Source organism: Pelophylax lessonae, assembly GCF_965119305.1.
Source record: "Pelophylax lessonae genome assembly, chromosome: 8".
Lineage (NCBI taxonomy): Eukaryota > Metazoa > Chordata > Amphibia > Anura > Ranidae > Pelophylax > Pelophylax lessonae.
The window spans coordinates 96,020,178-96,038,131 of record NC_138775.1 but is presented as its reverse complement, the minus strand read 5'-3'; the positions used below and the strand labels follow the sequence as shown (position 1 = coordinate 96,038,131).

General features: G+C 44.8%; 1 protein-coding gene across 3 annotated transcripts in view; it reads left to right on the top strand.

Annotated features, from left to right (window-relative positions):
* Positions 1 to 17,954, top strand: part of SUN2 (Sad1 and UNC84 domain containing 2) — a 304,040-nt gene that overhangs the window by 15,833 nt on the left and 270,253 nt on the right. For 2 of the 3 annotated variants that reach the window (XM_082266170.1, XM_082266171.1), the window contains exons 3-4: positions 4,886 to 5,003; positions 6,110 to 6,267. In XM_082266170.1, the coding sequence (XP_082122296.1) occupies positions 4,900 to 5,003; positions 6,110 to 6,267 (262 nt within the window). In that variant the 5' untranslated portion in view covers positions 4,886 to 4,899. The remainder of the gene's footprint in view (positions 1 to 4,885; positions 5,004 to 6,109; positions 6,268 to 17,954) is intronic. The other variant, XM_082266172.1, reaches the window with a different exon arrangement.

The window sequence follows — 17,954 nt, the reverse complement described above, 5'->3', positions numbered from 1 at the left end:
GGGGTATATAAATTCCTCCTCTGGCAGGGATATGTCAGTCTGTTTCCTTCTGGTTCTCTACCACCCGTATCCCCCCCCCCCCCCCGTTTTTCTATTTTCAGACACCTATATACTTAGAGTATGCCCTCTTTTAGGTATACTGGCCAGCACAACTTTGGCACACCTCAGGTCGTAGTAGTTACGGCTATCGCATTTCTAGTTGAATATAATGTTTGGAAGTTCTAACTAATTTTCTAGCAAAATACTAATTTTTACATATAAATAAGTGTCAGAAAAAGGCATGGAGGTCAAGTGGTTAAAGCGGTCTTAAGTTCAAAAACAAAATTGTAATACATTGCAGCTTACTAATTGTTGTGTGGTGGATGCATTCGTTTTCTTTTTCTTTCAATCATTTTTATTGTAAAGTTTAAGCAAAATATTGAGTACATTACAAAACGTAAAAAAGAAAATAACTTTTCCATAATGAGGATACACAGGTTAACAAATGTGTAGAGTGTGAGAAGGTTATACATTGCAGGATAACGAAACATTGAGAGAGTGTAGGTAACTCCACATGTCAAGATATGCTTTGAGAGAACATGAGCATGAGATCGTATAACCATGAAAACTGTTTAACATAGGGAAGATGAGGGGTTCCAATGCCCTGTTGAATAATCCATAGATGTATAGCCTGATAATGAGGAGCGATGAGGAGGAAATTTCTCTTAACTCCTGCTCTTAATGATAGCTGGAGCTCCTCCACCCTGTGAGTTGCTCCTAACTTAAGGCATAAAATCCCTTATCTCCACCACACCAAGTGCATGTAACAAATGTCCAGGACTTTTTTTTTTAACTCTTCTGTTCTAGAAAAAATCCCTCAGGATTGTCCAGAGTGGATTTGAAGTGAGTAGGAGGTCCCTACTGGTTAACTTTTTCTCAGTGAGTTTCAGGAGATTGACATATCCCCACTTAGGGAAAATTCTGCATAGTGGATCCCACCATCATCGGTGGGGTCATATCAATCTCCAACCTGGATCCCTCCCCAAGAGGGGGAACCTGATAGAAAAGGAAGAGCCATAGGAAAGAAGATTAGAAATTGGAAAGTCAGAAGTCGGATGGAAGAGAGAAGGGGAATGCCCTACCAGAACATGTTGGGTAAGATGATATAATTAAATTTTACATAGTCGCCAGGGGGAGTTGCATGAAATCAGCCCACGGTTCCCAAGTGACTTCAAATTTCTGAACTGAGTCCAGGAGGACACTGGCCATCTTCTCTTGGGCCATAGGGGGGGAAAGGGTAGACACAAAGATGTGAAAAAAGAGTAAAAGAATAGAAAAGGAGAGGTAAAACACTCTCCTGAGGGAGGGGGGGCCTAGTCCCCTCTGACCCTTTAACATATTTGTAGAGTCTTCTTCTACCAGGGAAGAAAAGTCCTTGGCCCAGAGAGACGGAAAGTCTGTGTCTCTAGGTCAGGTGGAGGCACATGAACCGCTCCGACCTTTTTTTAAATATACAACTTAAAACATTGAATAACAGTAACTTAGTGTTATAACAGCACAACCATTGTAAAGTCAGTTAAAAAAATTGAAAAAAAAAAGTAAAATTCCCCCAAAAATGGGGAGGGGAAGAAACAAAAGAATTACACCTTGGATGCTAACATGGCTGAAGTGGTTTCCACACTAGGAGGATCAGAAAGCAGTACCCCTTGAGGGGACTGCAGACTCTGGGTCAGTTCGTAACCGGGTCAGTCCATCCAAGAGGATCCAGACGTGTAAAGGCTTGCCAAGCCGATGGGATTTCATGTAGACAATAACCCCTCAGGTGTGGCCTGATTCTTTGGACCTCTTGGTTTGGGGTTTTTTCCACAGGGGTGATTAGGCTGATAGGCATTTGTCGTTTGGAGGCTCTAAAGTTGGTTCCAGAGGATGGGGAGGTAGGCGTCTGAATAATGAGTCTCAGATGCAGGAGTATTTTTTTCTCCTTCCACGAATTTAGAGAATGTGTAGGATCTGTTCTTAAACGTGAATTTAAGAATTAAGGGGAAAAACCACCAGTATTTTTTATGTCTTTTTGAGACAGGACTGAAAGAAGAGGTTTAAGAGCGCTTTTGGATGGTTGACGGGGGCAAGTCTGCGAAAACTTGAATAGGGTGTTCACCTATCTTGAGTTGTGAGGCCAGACCAGCCTTCTGCAATGCATGACCTCCTCCTTAGTTGCGTAAAAGTAGGGTTTCACCACAATGTCCCTCGGGGGGCCATCTGATCGTGGGGGTCCAAGTGCTTGATGAGCACGATCCTGCTCCAGTTTGTGTGAGGGAAGATCTGGAATGAGGGTTTGGATTAGGGGCCGTACTGCTGCATGAACATCCCTTACATTTTCTAAAAGGCCTCTCATCCTAAAATTGTTTCTCCTCGATTTGTTTTCAAGATCTATTTTGGATAGGGCCGTCTCAAGTTGATTTTAAAAATCCTGTATTCAGTCAGTGTTTTGGTTTGTTCTGGAGATGGTTTCATCTAGTTTTGATTCGACTACCTTTATACGAGATCCTAAGGTCTGAAGCTCTGCTTTTAATATCGCCTTTTTTCTTGGAAGCTGTCTGTGACAGGCTATTATTAAGAATTTCTGAAAATTTGGAAAACATGGTTGCAGTATCATAGGGTAGGTCTGTAGGATAATCTGAGTGGGCAACATTTGCCTTGTAATGTGAGGGGCCATCCTCCATAGGTGAGAATAGGAGTTCCTCCATAGTGTGCCCAATCAGGGATTCTGTGGACACAGGTGATGCTGCCTGTGTTTTGTGGGTACTCACGTGGACCACTAAGGGGGGCTAAGCAGCAGAGGGTCCGGTGAGGGGACGTGTTTGTGTTCCCCTTTTTCTTCCTGTGCATGAGGCATAGAAGCGACCACCATCTTGGATTCTCGGGCTAGGGAACCTGCTTGCAGTGTCAAATTACAGCGCAACTAGGTATTAAATAGTGAATAAATATATATGAAATTACTATAAATAAGTAACTAATAAGGTGCAACGTGCAATTAATGTGCAAAAAAAAACTTGTGGTACCCCCACTTCGGGGTTAAATACAATGAATAAAACTACAATAAATATATAAATAGTGCCAATCCAAGGTAAATGCAAAATAAGCAATAATATTCCAATGAATAGATGATAGCATCAAAAGTCCAAGTAAGTCCCAAAAAGTGCTTGAGTGCCAGGAAAAAGGTGCAAAATCATGCCATCAATCCAGTGCAGTGAATAGTGCCGATCCTCCCCCTTTGGGTGTTCACTTACCGGACAGAGATGACCCCTGAGCTATATAGCTGAAAAGGGTCAGCAGAGCTTGTGTCCCAGTAAGGAACCTGGTGTAGCAATCCTTAAGGGCAAGGTATCGGTAACCTTCAGTGGCTCTCAATGACCCGATGCACATAAGTGGAGAAAAGGAAGCTCACAATAGTGTAACTCCTACATAAACTTTTATTGTCTAAAAGCAAGAATAAGACTCACATTTGGTAGCATGAATTCAGGCAGACAGTAAAAGTAGGCTGGTGTGGAATCCTTCCTGGCCGCGGTGTGCGCTCGGGATGGCTCCTTGGTCCCGGCGTGCGTTCCACCGCACCGGAAGTGACGTACCGCTAGTTGTAGACCGGAAATTGTGTTGACGCGTTTCGCCCTCCTCTTTGGGCGTTATCACAGACGGGGAACCTGCTTGTGGGAGCTTCCTCTCCAGGGCTCTGCGAGCGGGAACGGCTGACAACGGGGGTAATCCTTACACTGACTTCCCTCTCTGGCTGTGGGAGCAGCTTGTGTTTTGTGGTGCTGTGAGCTGGAATGTGCGCCGTTCAGTCGTAGCAGCTGCAGAGCTTCCGGTCTACACGGCCATCTTGGGAGCCGCCACGAATGCGCACTCCTCATTTTTCTTTTTTAGACTTTTTTTTTTTTTTCATTTTTTTTTTAACTGGTGAACAAGTCAGTAACACGCTTCCTGTATTAGGGTGTCTGCAGTTTGGCTGAAGTTGTAAAGCAGACATCTTTGGAAAGAAACATTGTCAGTCTGCGGGAGGGTAGTATTAGACTCAGATAGACTTGACTAACAAAGTTAAGCTGAACTCCAGCTAACACTTTGTAAGCAGTAACAGCAAACTGAGACGTGCTTCTCTATGGCTGAATGGAGGACAGGATCTGGTGGTGGAGTTCTGTACTCCTCTCTGCTGCTGATTGCTGAGACAAGGTGGGGGCAGATACGAGGGGGTATTGCAGCTGCAGGAGAGATGCGAAGGCCACATAAAAATGGCCTGGCGGGCTGGGTTTGGCCGGTGCGCCTTGTGTTTGACACATACTATAACTGCTACTTTGTCTGTACAGCTTGGTTTTTTAAAGGAATTTGAAAAAATGGAGCCTTACTGGCCAGATAACCAGGGTAACATGAAGAAAAAAAACCCTAAAAAAAAGAATGCAACCACCACATCTAAGATTTAGTGAGCTGCAATTTAATACATTTTGGTTATTGGATTTAAAATTGCTTTAAGCAACATTTTTAGAGAACGAATTTTTTAGTAGAAAAGTGAAAATCTAATCTCAAAAGTAGCAGTTTTTGCAGCACCCTATGCTATGGATGATGCATTTAGCCTCCATAAATCTTGTCCACCTATTATAACAGGTACTTTCTGTCCAGTTATAAAACAAAATGCTTATTTACATATTTTACTGTCTCCTACTCCCCCAATAAGTACATGTCTCATTTAAACCCCATAGGGACAATTTCCTTCCTTTTTTGTGTAATTTACCTGCGGGGATGACATGACTTATATTTAGCCTATACTGTAACCCACACTCCTTCCTTTTTGCATAAAATGCAAATAATATCCTCTGCATGTGTCCCTGTCTATACAGTATTTCTTTGTTTCTAGCAGTATAGCAGAAGATGTCACGTCGCAGCAAGCGTCTCAGCACTCTGGATCAGGAAGATGACAGGAACAGCACTAGCAGCTTGGAGAGCCATGTATTGTATAGAGACAGTCCTGTCAGGTTAGTATTTGTTTAGTGATCTTTCTATGTGGATTGTCATTCCCCATGCATTTATCCTATAACACTTTGTTAAACATTTGGCCCCCTAGGTGTGTACATAGGAACATTTGGCAAGCAAGAGCTATAGAGCAGCCTTCACTGTCACATCCTGTGGTATGCAGAGAGGAAACAGCACTAACACAGGAAACTGTGTGGTCTTCAGCATCACAAACGTTCACTTCTATGATATGCACAAAAACAAGATGTAGCCATCTCTTCTCTCATTTTTGAGTCATCGTTTCCTTTAACAATAATGTAAACAGAATTTAGTTTATTTTCTAGCAGATAAGCACACGTTTGTACACTTTTAAACACGTTTAGATAAATACTTCAATGTACATAAAGCTGCATCACAGAGAGACTTTAACATGTTACATATCTTTCGAAGCTACTCTAGATAAATGGTATAAATAGAAAGTTCAGCCATGTAGGTGTATGTTATTACTATTTTAGATCAGTTGTATATAACAAATTGCCATATGATAAAGTTTAGCCTTAATAGGGAATTTCAGGATTTTTTTGTGATTTTACTCCTTTTTCAACACAGCAGCACATTCCCTGTCTTTATAGTTTAGTATTGCTGTTCCACCAAAACAATAACAGTTCTGCTTGAAAAATATTAGATGGGGAAACAATTCAGACTGCTAATGTAATTCCCAGTTAGGCTAGGTTCACATCTATGCAGGTGCTGGATTTTGTGTAAATTGGATGCTTTCCAGCATCCCCAGCAAAAATTGCATATGCGCGGAAGTGCCAATAATTCGTAATGGCAGGCCTACTGGAAACTGCAGTTCATTTTGCAATGTTTGGAAATGCATAGCAGTTTTCCTGTGGCCGTGGTTTTTGGAAAGATGCAGGGACATTTCCCTGCATTTCCCACAGGTACAGCAACCCATTCAAAAGAATGGACTGCTGTGCTTGCACAAACGCAGCCGATTAGAATGGAATAGTGTGAACCTAGCTTTACAAGAGTCCTGGTGTTACCAAAGTGTTTATGGGGTCATTGATCTTGCAGCACATTTGTCAAAAAACCTTGAAAATATTTTTAAATATTGTTTATTCTACAGGAGTACAAGGAGAAAAGTGACCACCATCAAACGAGCTCCCATTCCCCAACAGAACACAGAGCATACATACTACAGTGAGACATCTACATATATTAATCGGGACCGCGGTAGTTTGTCTTCAGCTCTAAAGGAAACAGACTATGAAGGATCTACATGGGGTAATTTTACTTGTAATATATGCTGCTGTTGTGCAGATTAAATAAAATGATTTCAGTTGACAGATAAAAAGTGACATATTTTCTGGGTTCTAATCATGATTAGAATTCTATATTTGCTAGAAAGAACATGACTTTAAAGCATCCAAAAATATATAAGTTAACCACCACATACTGATTACCACCTTTGTTAAATAATGTTATATTAATATTATGTTCATAGCAGCATTCTTTATTTTGTAAGTTCTCTTAACCACCTCATTAGTCAGTGGACACTAATGCACATGCCTCAGTTCAGCCCCATAGGATATATAGTTTTTATTTGCTATGTGCAAGTCAGTATAAAAATCTGATTGTTGTTCTGCGATCATCTGCTCTTACGGCTAATTGATTAGTCAGATTAGGTAAGTGTTATTACGATGTCCAACCAGATAATAGTGCTTATGACGTTAAGCCCCCTTAGCCTCTAATAATAACAACACAACATGGAAATACCATGGCAGAGCTTGTATGCTTGCCTCAGATGCCTGTGATGTTTGATTTTAAAAAACTAGGATTTTGTGAAAAATACTGTAAAACATAAAGACAGCGGCATACTTGATATTTGTTTGCACATCATTCCACAAAGGAATTTCACTCTATGCGTATTCCTGATGTAAAGTTCCCATTTTTAGAGATGATTTGAAAACTGTAAAGGAACCTTGAAGGGATCTGGGTTAATACATGAGATTACAAACCTTTTTTATATCTGCTAACTGGGAATTCTCATGAAAATGTTGGTCCTGCTCTAGCCAACCCCCCGCCCCCCGCTCCCTCATCACTGATCACTGGGTCTGATTGACAGCACTGGGAGCCAATTGCTCCTGTTGCTGTATCCGAGCCAATGAGGCGCAAGAGAGCAGAGAGAGCCTTGACTCTTGTGCACATTGCTGGATCAAGATTGGGCTCAGGTTTTTATTTAGTGGTAGCTATGGGAGGAGCTGCATGTAGAAATTATTTTTTACCTTAATGCATAGAATGCAGTACAGTAAAAAACCTTCAGCCTTTCCAACCATTTTAAAGGCTTTTCCCACTAAAAGCTCTACAAAGTCTTCAGGCTCCAGGACCAAGACAGAATTCATTAGGATTCTGAGAAAGCAATACTTTTTTTTCCCCCATATCAGTCAGTGTAGATGAGAAACCTAGGTGACACATATACACAATCCACAGTTTTGCTATTTAGTGGCTCACAATATAGATATACTGTGTATTCCTTTTACAAATAAATATTTATTATATGACAAAAAATTCCCAGAGCACAATGAGTTGCAGTAAGAGTTTTTTCTTTTAGTGAAACCCCAGAAGGAGCCTTACACAGGGAGGAGGGACGAAAACATGTCTTACATAGTTGCATAGTGAGGTTGAAAAAAGACATCAGTCCATCCAGTTCAACCTATGATGTGTGCGTGTGTGTTTGATGTTAACCGTACACTGTATACCCCTGTTTGTTGTGGTCTTTAAGGTGACTGTCTAATAATTTTTTTAAACTATCCATGCTCCCTGTCCAATTCTGTCTGAAATACAATATTTTCTTAACATGTAAATTTTAGCTTGAAAAGCATAGGAGATAGTGGACAACACGTGAAAAAAGGCTAAAATTCTCGGGAAAGAAAGCTCCCCTGGTTACAGCAGAGGTTCTATGCCAAAGCCAATAAAAAGGACTTGCTTTTTGCCAAGAAATTAAAATGTTTCACCCCAAGTCCTATCTCTATTCTACATAAAGCTAGAGTAACCCGTGCACTAGAAACTCAGTTAAAATCCTAGAAGAGTTCCATACACAGCTTAGTAAATTTCACTTGGATTTTTTGACTTTTAACCAGGACTTAGCAGAGGAATTGTTTTCCAACTTTCAACTTCCCACAATCTCCGACTTACTTATATCTATATTGGAAAAACATTAGTCTGTTTGAGGTTTTGACTAGCCTTCAAAGCCTAAAAGACAGATAAAAAGACAAATCCCAGATGACCTTACAGATTTTTTGTAAAAAACAAAACTGACACCCTATCACCACTGCTTGTTGCATAACATAGTAAAAGAATACAGGGCTCTCCTGACTTAAAATGTAAGGGTCAATATTGTGGTGGTGCATAAGCAGGACCCCATTCTTTTTACATGCCCACCCCCCCTCTGACCATTCATTTCATTTTTGTTTTTACAAAGATTCTTAGGCAGAATTTAAATATCCTACTAGGCCGCCTTCCACCCAGGGGCCAGATTGGATTTATCCATCACAGACAAGCTGGAGAAAATATTTGTAAAATACTCTACTTATCTATCTTGTTCAGAAAATACTTCCCTTATCAAATATATGGAAAAGGCCTTTCACTATATTTCATGGCTATATACAGTATGTTTTCGAAACTTTGTAGGTGGGGGTTTAAGAAGCATTTCCTTACTTGGCTGTTGATCATCTATGTGACCCTGAGAGCTACTGCATGGTACTGTGGAAGTCTGATCCTCCCACTTCCAAATCACTAAGGGCACAATGATGCCTGCTGTCCCCTCTTTTTTGCTTTTAATCTTTTGATTTAAGTATAACTAAAGAAAAAACATTTTGTTTTGGATAGAGTGAAGAGGGATTAGAACCCCTGTCATTTTGTATTGCTGTCTGTGCCCCCAAAGAAGATTCAGCCTCTCTTGTTCTGTTTACCATTAATATTGAAAGTTAAAGTAAAAGAAAACCCCACATTTTCGGTTGTCCCCAGAAAAGTAATAGGGGAAATCTTCCAATGGGGACACTAGTTCTGGTGACCTGAGGGTCCCCAAGGAATTCCCTTAATTTTCAGGGATTTCCTCTCACTTCTTGTTTTGGCTATGGGACAGGAAGTGAGGGTAAATGATGGCAATAAAAAATCTGACAGGGGTTATAACCCTCCCTTGCTCTATTCAAAATGAAAAAAAAAAAAAACGTTTTGCCTATAGTTCTACTTAAGTGTTTTAGGAAATACAAATAGAAAAACAATCGTGTCCATCAACCGCGGCCCCCTCTTTTATTTGTTCTGACGGTCAAGCCTCTGGCCCAATACATACAACAACATACAGGTATCAGAGGTTTGGAAATATTGGGCTTCGATGATACAATTACCTTATTCCAAGGTCTATTTTGAACCTTGGATAAAATTGCAGAAAATAGAAAAAGCAAATCCTTCCAAATCCGTGACAATTACCTCTCCTCTCTTAACTTGCACATACTTTTTCTCGCTTTCTGTTTTGACTATGAGTAAAGGGAAATCTCTCAAATGGGACACAGAAGCAAAAAAGAAAAAAAGCTAGCAAGGCTTATAACTCTCCCTTACTCTATCCAAAAAGAAAAAAAAAGGTTTACCTAGAATTCCACTTAATAAACCTATTGTAGAAAAAATGCTTAAAACCTTGGCTAGATGGAGGAATGCATAATAGTATTTTGTATTCCAGCATTTTCATACAGTACTGAATAATCAGCCCTTAGTAACAGGCCCAGTCTGACATATCGCCTCTTTTCCCCTGCATTTCAAGTCTATGAGGACACTTACTCTAAAGGGGTGGTGCTTTTTTTTTAGCTATGCCACTAAAGAGCACTTTAGATGGAGTGCAGTCTTTGCAGACTTTTGCTATTCTCATCTGCTGTGCCAGTTACCAATCTTTTGTCGCACACTGTCTTTAAAGGATAGGGATTATACCACCTGTCAGGTTGCTTTCAATGCCCCCATTAGGTAGATTCACCCTCTCTATTTTTTTTTTGGAATCTTTTTTATTTGCGATCAGCAAAGGGTACAAACAGTATCTGCTCCGTTACAAAAAAAAAAAGATATATAAAGACAAACAAAGGCAATAGGATTGACCTGTCCAAAATACTGTTACCATATTACCATAGCCCAGCGGAACCAAACCTTTCTAAACTTTTTGGGATCTCCCCTGGCCTCATACGTCATTCGATAGAGCAGGATATCCGTATTAACCAATTTCAACCACATTTCCACAGTCAGAGGTTCAACATGGATTCATCTCCTCGCAATAAGCTTGCGGGCATAAAAGAAAAGTAGTCTAAAACCGTTTCGTAGCCGCATCAATCGCCTCATCCTCAATGGCTCCCAGTAAACAAAATTTAGGATTACAGACATTAGGGAGGCCATGAACTCCTTCACCGGGGACCACAAGGGCCTAACTTGTGAGCATTTCCACACCATGTAAAGAAAAGTACCCTTACTCAGCTGGCATTTGACATGCGGGAGAGTCTTGTTTATGCATACAGAATAAGCGAGCAGGGGTATAATACATTTGATGCAACTATCTTAAGTAAATCATCCTATCCGTGGTGGATACAGTAACAGTGATTAGATATGTATCAAGCACCTCACTCCACATCTCATCTGATTAACTCCAGTGCAACACCAATCCAACAGACTATAGTTCTCCCAAACAACTGAACCCCAAATAATATTTAAAGACCAACCTAGTAGGATCCGGGTCCAGCAAGAGTGTCTCCAATTGTTTTTTGTGTAGCTAAACGACTCCCCTCCCAAACTGGGCTACTGCAGCTGATGGAGCTGTGTATATTTAAAGCACCATGTCCTGGGTACCCCATATATTCTACAGAGCTGCTCGAAAGTGCATCATGACTTTCGAGTTGAAATTCCCATCATTAAATAATTTGATGTGCACATTTGATCCCATATCAGGCCCACAGAGAACTGCCCTCCAGTATAAAAAAAATCTCTAAGGCTGGATTACACCTTAGGGGGTTATTAGGGGAACATGATAGAGGAAGGTCATTTAAGCTATGGGAACGATGAAAAATCCTCCCCGGTAAACACATAACCAACCGCTCCCTACTGCCTCAGCTGTAATGGTGGCATTTGGAGTTTGGGGAAAAAATCTCTAATGGAGATAAACCCATTGAGAGGCAAAATAGTCAGTCCATAAGTGTGGCATTGCCAATCCCCCCAGAACCCAGGGCAACTTCAGAGTAGCTAAGGACACCCTGGGTATACGGGAACCCCACAGAAAACTAAGGACTATGGAGTCTATGTTCAAAAAGACCTTTTTGGGAACATGCATAGGGGAGTTGAACAAAATATCGAAACATTTAGGAAGAAATATCATTTTGAATGAATTGATGCGCCCCATGAGGGTAAGCGGTAAAGCTTGCCATTCCTACACCTACTGAAACTAGGGTACCACCGGTGACAAATTGTTGTCCAAGACAGGGAGACAGTTGAATCTTGACCCCCAAGTACCAAGAAGACCCTGACAACAGAATGGGGCAACTAGCAGGGACACCCAGGACATCATCAGTAGGGAACAGAGATGATTTAGACCAATTTATACAGAACCTGGAATAATCCTTGAATTCCTGAATCGGGGCAAAAGCGACAGACAGGGAGGGACCCGAGTCCTGCAGGTACAAAAGCACGTCGTCAGCATACAACGACACGCATTCTTCCAGTTGCCCAAACGCAGACCAGAAAAGGTAGTGTCTGCTCGTAATTTTGCCCCTAACTGTTTAATTGCCAGGGCAAATAGAAGGGGGGATAAGGGGCACTCCTGTCTAGTTCCCCTGAAATTTAGGAAAGGAATCAGAAATAACTACATTAATACGTATACGCACCACTGGATCAGTATATAATAGCCGCCCCTATGACACAAACTTAGGCCCAAAACCATAATATTCAAGCAAAGGAAAAAAATAAGGCCACTCTACAGAGTCAAAAGCCTTCTTAGTATCCAATGAGACAACTACCCTTGCTCTGGAGTTAAAAACCTGGAGTAATCGAGGAGCCAGCAAGTCCCTAAACATTCCGTACCACTCCCAGGGCAGGCCATCTAATCCTGGAGATTTCCGAGGAGAAAAGGAAGCAATAGCCGCCTCAATTATTTCAATCGTAATATCCCTATCCATCAAAACTTGATCATCCTCCTGACAGCCCCAGAAGATCAGTCTCAGACAGGTAAGTTGAGAGAGCAGCCTGACTCGCAGAAGCACGGAATGCATACAGATATCTATAAAAATGAACAATGCCTGCAGAATATCAAGCGAGTCACCTACTCAACCTCCCCCCCTCCCCCCATTGTGGCAGTCTGATAGCAGCCTTATGTACTGGCATATAATCAGGCTTCTCTAAGTAGGCTAGTAATCTACCACTCTCGTCCCCAAACTCAAAAAAAACGTGGCCGCTGAGCTAGCATATATTTTTGGTAGTATGGGCAGACAAGACTGATCAGAGCTCACCCACCTGCTGCTAGTTCACCAATCTACCCTGTGTAGGTTCACAAACATATGCAACCTCCACGAGAGAAACAGTGTTCACTACCTCCGACAACGCAGAAGCAAGCTGAGGTTTAAAGCTGCGTACCTCTGTAAAAAAAAATCCCTCTCAAAGTAGCCTTAAAGACTTCCCATTGAAGCAGTCGTGATCCACACCCTCTTTATTTTCAGTGTTTAATATTATCATTTAAAGTGAAAGAAAATACCATATTTTAGGTTGTCCCCAGAACAGTAATAGAGGGGAAATCTCCCAGTGGGGGCAATAGTTGTAGTGACCATGGTGACAACCAGGGATTCAATCACTTTGTAGGGATTTCCTCTCGCACCCTGTTTTGGCAATTGGACAGGAAGTAAAGGGAAGGTTCTCCAATGGGACACAGATGGCAAAAAAAACTGATCGGACTCCCGAACAAGCAGAGTTCAGTCCGAACCTGTGTTCGGACTGAATGAGAGCTCATCCCTAATAATGAGAGTGGATATCCCCAACAGGGAAGCAATAGTGAAGACCCAGTAGTGATTCTTTCCTAACCCCCGACTGCTTGTTTGGTGGAGGGTTATTGACAGTGGAATTTTGGGTCAAATGTTATCGGATTCGAAATGCATAGTTCAAAGATTTTCATGTTTTTTTTTTTTTTTTTTTTACAAGTTAAAAATTTATGGAGTACACACACTTTTAATAGGTGAAAAATAAATTTCTCTTACGTCCTCCGACAGTCGCCGCCTCTTCATATTCGTCACTAATGGGGTTATTGACCTTTGCTCCGTAGGAGTGCTAGGCAACCGAATATATTAATATCAAAGCTTTTAGCATATCCCACCCCCAGGGGGTGGTCCCCTCAGTCAATACCTCCTTGCTTCCTGCATACCAACTCAGTTTCATATGCCTAGCTCAGGAGTGCAGGCTGTTCCTGTGCTGGGGCTCTTAGTCTCAGCCACTTTTCTCTTTTTTGATTTTATTTGAAGTTTTTTCTCTTTCTTTTACTTAGCTGTTTATTTCCAGCGTTAGTTCTTCTGATGAAGATGATCGTGCGGAGCTGGGTCTCAGTCTGGCCACCCTGGATCCCAGGGCTCAGGGCCAGGGGCTTCCCAGCCTGCCATCGAGCGTTCAGCTTAGGTTTTGCCCTGACATATTGAACGACCCATCCCTGTTCGCTGCAGGGATGCTATCGGTGAGGTGGCTACCTCACTGGACGCCATTGCGGTTTCGCACCGCAACTCCACTGCGTCATGCTTGCGACACTCCCTGTCCTCAGTACTGCGGTTTGGTCGCTGGAGCAGGCTCCCCACGCCATCCGGACTGGTAAGTGTAACTCTATGTGGGGACCTGTCTTTTTTGGGTGTCAGTCTGGGACTGTGTGACCCTGCATGTCTGTGTGACTGCTGTGCTCCCTGTCAGCTCCTGTGTACACTTGCTGCCTGTGTGGGCTGTGAGGGGGGGGGGCTCTCCCGCTCTGCTGGGTGTCATATGAAGCAGTAAGATTTTAGACATGCTGTGCGGCGATCGCTGCGGCAAACCGCCATTTTCCTGGGGCAAAAATTATGGTGGCAGGTCCTGTGAGGTACTGCACACGTTTTTGGCGCCAAACGCCGCCATTTTGAGCGGCGATCGATCCCACATGTCAGCGCCATGTTCTCTTTGCCCAGGGTTTTGTCCTCAGCCAGCGGCCATGTTTGTGTAGCCTTGCAGAGGCTTCATAGGGGCGGTCAGTCTTGCATCACTTCCTTTTCCTCTGGGACAGCGATCGGTGCAGCAGCCTGTGTGAGCTCTCCAGGTTTTATATCTCTTTTTTTCCTGTATTCCTTGCCCAGTTTCTTATCCCTGTGGGGTCAGTGTGTTTCAGTAGGTGCGGTGGGCATCGCTCGCCGCGATCTTAAAGGGGCAGTACCCTTTATTGATTTTTTTGCTGGGGCATGGATTCTCAGGATTGCAAGTTTCCTCCCACCCTGGTGGGGGGCCAAGGGGCTGCTGCTTCCCCCGAGGGGGCTGATCTGGCCACTATTGTGGCTAACTTAGCTGCTCAGGTGCAGATGCTGGTGGCTGATCGATCCACAAAACGGCCCAGGGTGTCTATTTCCTCTGATTCAGAGGGCGATGGGGCTGCTATGGCTGGAGTGCCCTTCTCAGGGTGTCACTCATCCCTGGACCTTGTGGGGTCCGACGGGGAGGCTGAGGTGGAAGGGGTTGATAATTCTCCCCCTGGCTCGTCTGAAGAGCTTGCACTCATGGATGAGTTGGTTGCTTCTATCAAGCAAACACTGCATTTGCAGGAGGAACCATGTCCTCCTGCTTTGATGTCCTCTTATGGGACGCAGAGGAAACGCAAAACATCGCAGGTTTTTCCTTGCTCTACGGAATTTCAGCGCGCGGTTGATGAGCAATGGCGCAATTTAAAGAAGCCTTTTGCTGTACCGAGTAGGTTCAAACTGCGTTATCCCTTTACACCAGCTACTGATGAGCGTTGGTGTGTACCACCTCAGGTGGATCACGCGGTGGTGATTTTGAATAAATCAACTGCGATCCCTGCTGAGGATACCCCGGTGTTCCGGGACCCGACGGACAGGAGATTGGAATCTCTGGCCCGTCATGCTTATACGGTTGCTGGCTCTATGCTGAAGCCTATTTTTGCTTCCATTATGGCAGCCCAGGCTATTGCGGATTGGACGCAGGTGCTCAAGCGCACTCTGGTGGCTGACTCTGCCCCGCCGACAACTTTGGCTATGGTGGATCAGATTCATCAGGGTGTCATGTATTTGTGTGATGCGGACTTGGATTTAGTCCCTTTGGCGGCGCGCCTTTCTAGTGTGGCGGTCTTGAACCGTCGCCTGATATGGTTGAAATGTTGGTCGGTTGACCAATCTTCTCGCAAGACTCTGGCAAATTTGCCCTACGCGGGATCCCGCCTTTTTGGCGAATCTTTGGATACTCTGATAAAGGGTATTTCTGGGGGTAAGAGCACTCTCTTGCCCCAATCTCACAAGAATAAGTTTGTTCGTGGTAAGAAGAATGCATCGTTTAGGCCCTCTCAGGGGTCCTTTCGTGCCTTTCGGTCACACTATAAGGGCAAGCCCTTCAAGGGCCAAGGCTCTCAGAAGAAGCCGTGGGCGGGTAAGCAGAAGTCCGGCCAGTCCGGTTCCGCTACCCATAACAATGCGGCCTGAAGGGGCGCCCTCACCCGTTTCTGGGGTGGGGGGACGTTTGCTCGGTTTTCTTCAACCCTGGCTGGACCGCGTTCGGGACAGGTGGGTTCTGGAAATCGTTCGATCTGGATACAAGATCGAGTTTCTCTCTCGGCCGGCGGGCAGATTTTTCCCCTCAAACCTTCAGCTGACTCCGGAGCGCTTGCGGGATCTGCACCTGGCGGTGCGGGACCTGCGGGCCCAGGGAGTGGTGGTTCCGGTGCCTCATCGGGACAGATTTCGGGGGTTCTATTCCAATCTGTTCACTGTGCCCAGAAAGGAGGGCAAAGTACGTCCGATTCTGGACTTAAAAGCTCTGAACCGCTTTGTGCGGGTTCGCAAGTTTCGCATGGAATCCCTGCGCTCGGTGGTGGCTGCCCTGGTTCCGGGGGAATTCATGGCCTCCATCGACTTGAAGGATGCGTACCTACACATCCCCATTTTCGAGGGTCACCAGAGGTACCTTCGATTTGCCATTGCGGAGGATCATTATCAATTCGTGGCGTTACCCTTCGGTCTCGCTTCGGCTCCGCGGGTTTTCACCAAGGTGCTTGCGCCGGTTCTGGCTTTACTGAGGGCCCAGGGCATTTCTGTCCTGGGGTATCTGGACGATATCCTGATTCGGTCCGCGACCTGTCCATCACGATGCAGACTCTGCAGGAATTCGGCTGGACGATAAATTTTCCAAAATCTACGTTGTGTCCGTCGGTTCGTCTTCCCTACCTGGGGATTATTCTGGACTCTGTTCAGGCGAAGGTCTTCCTGCCGGAAGACAAGCTTCGGACACTTCAGTGCAAAGTCAGGTCCCTCAGGGACAATCAGTGCTCGTCCCTCCGGACGTGTATGAGGTGTCTGGGATTGATGGTTTTGGCCTTCGAGGCGATTCCCTTCGCCCAGTTTCACACACGGGAGGTTCAGGCGGAGGTCCTGGCCAAGTGGGACGGGCGTCCGCAATCTCTGGATCTGCTGCTGTCATTGAGCCATCTCACCCGAAGGGGTCTTTTGTGGTGGCTCCAGTCCCCGGCGGTGTCGGGGGTCAAGTCCTTTCATCCGTTGTCGTGGACGGTGATTACCACGGATGCCAGCCTGTCGGGCTGGTGTGGTGTTCTGGGCGTTTTGTCCGCCCAGGGAACTTGGTCGGAGGAGGAATCCTCCCTTCCGATCAACATTCTGGAATTGCGAGCGATATCTCTCTGTCTTCTGCGTTGGACGGACAGGATTCAGGGCCGTCCAGTTCGGGTGCAGACGGACAATGCCACAGCGGTGGCCTACATCAACCACCAAGGGGGCACCAGGAGTGCCCGGGCGGCTCGGGAAGTAGCCGACATTCTGTCTTGGGCCGAGACGCACGTCCCGGCGATCTCTGCAGTTCACATTCCGGGGGTGGAAAACCGGCAGGCGGATTATCTGAGCCGCCAGACCCTGGACCAGGCAGAATGATCCCTTCACCCGGATGTTTTCCAGATGTTATGCGCGAAGTGGGGGACCTGTTCGCGTCTCGTCTAAATCACAAGGTGGAAAGGTTTGTGGCAAGGACGCGCGATCCTCGGGCAGACGCCTCGGACGCGTTAGTGACGTCCTGGCGTCAGTATCGTCTGATGTATGCCTTTCCACCGATTTCAGCTGCTGTCCAGGTTCCTTCGCAGGTTGGCCTCGGAACCGAAAACGGTGATTCTGGTGGCACCGGACTGGCCTTGCCGGTCTTGGTACGCAGACCTCGTGAATCTGGCGGTCGACGCTCCGTGGCGTTTGCCTCTTCGAGCAGACCTTCTGTCTCAAGAACCGATATTCCATTCTGCTTTACAGTCACTGGCTTTAACGGCCTGGCTGTTGAAAGCCAGGTCCTGAAGGATAGGGGTCTCTCCCCTGAGGTCATTCCCACTTTGATCAAGGCCAGGAAGGCCTCTTTAGGGAAGATTTACTACCGTACTTGGAAGGCGTATTTTGCCTGGTGTGAGTCCAGGGGGTATTCCCCTCGCTCATACTCGGTATCGAGAGTGTTGGCTTTCCTTCAAGCGGGCGTGGACCAGCGTTTGGCGTTGGCCATGATTAAGGGTCAGATTTCTGCGCTGGCCGTTCTTTTTCAATGTCCTGTGGCTTCTAACTCTTTGGTTAGCACCTTTTGTTCAAGGGGTGCGACATTTAGTCCCTCCTAGGAGGGAGCCTTTGCCTCCATGGGATTTGAACCTTGTTCTGTCCGTGTTACAACATGCTCCTTTTGAGAATATC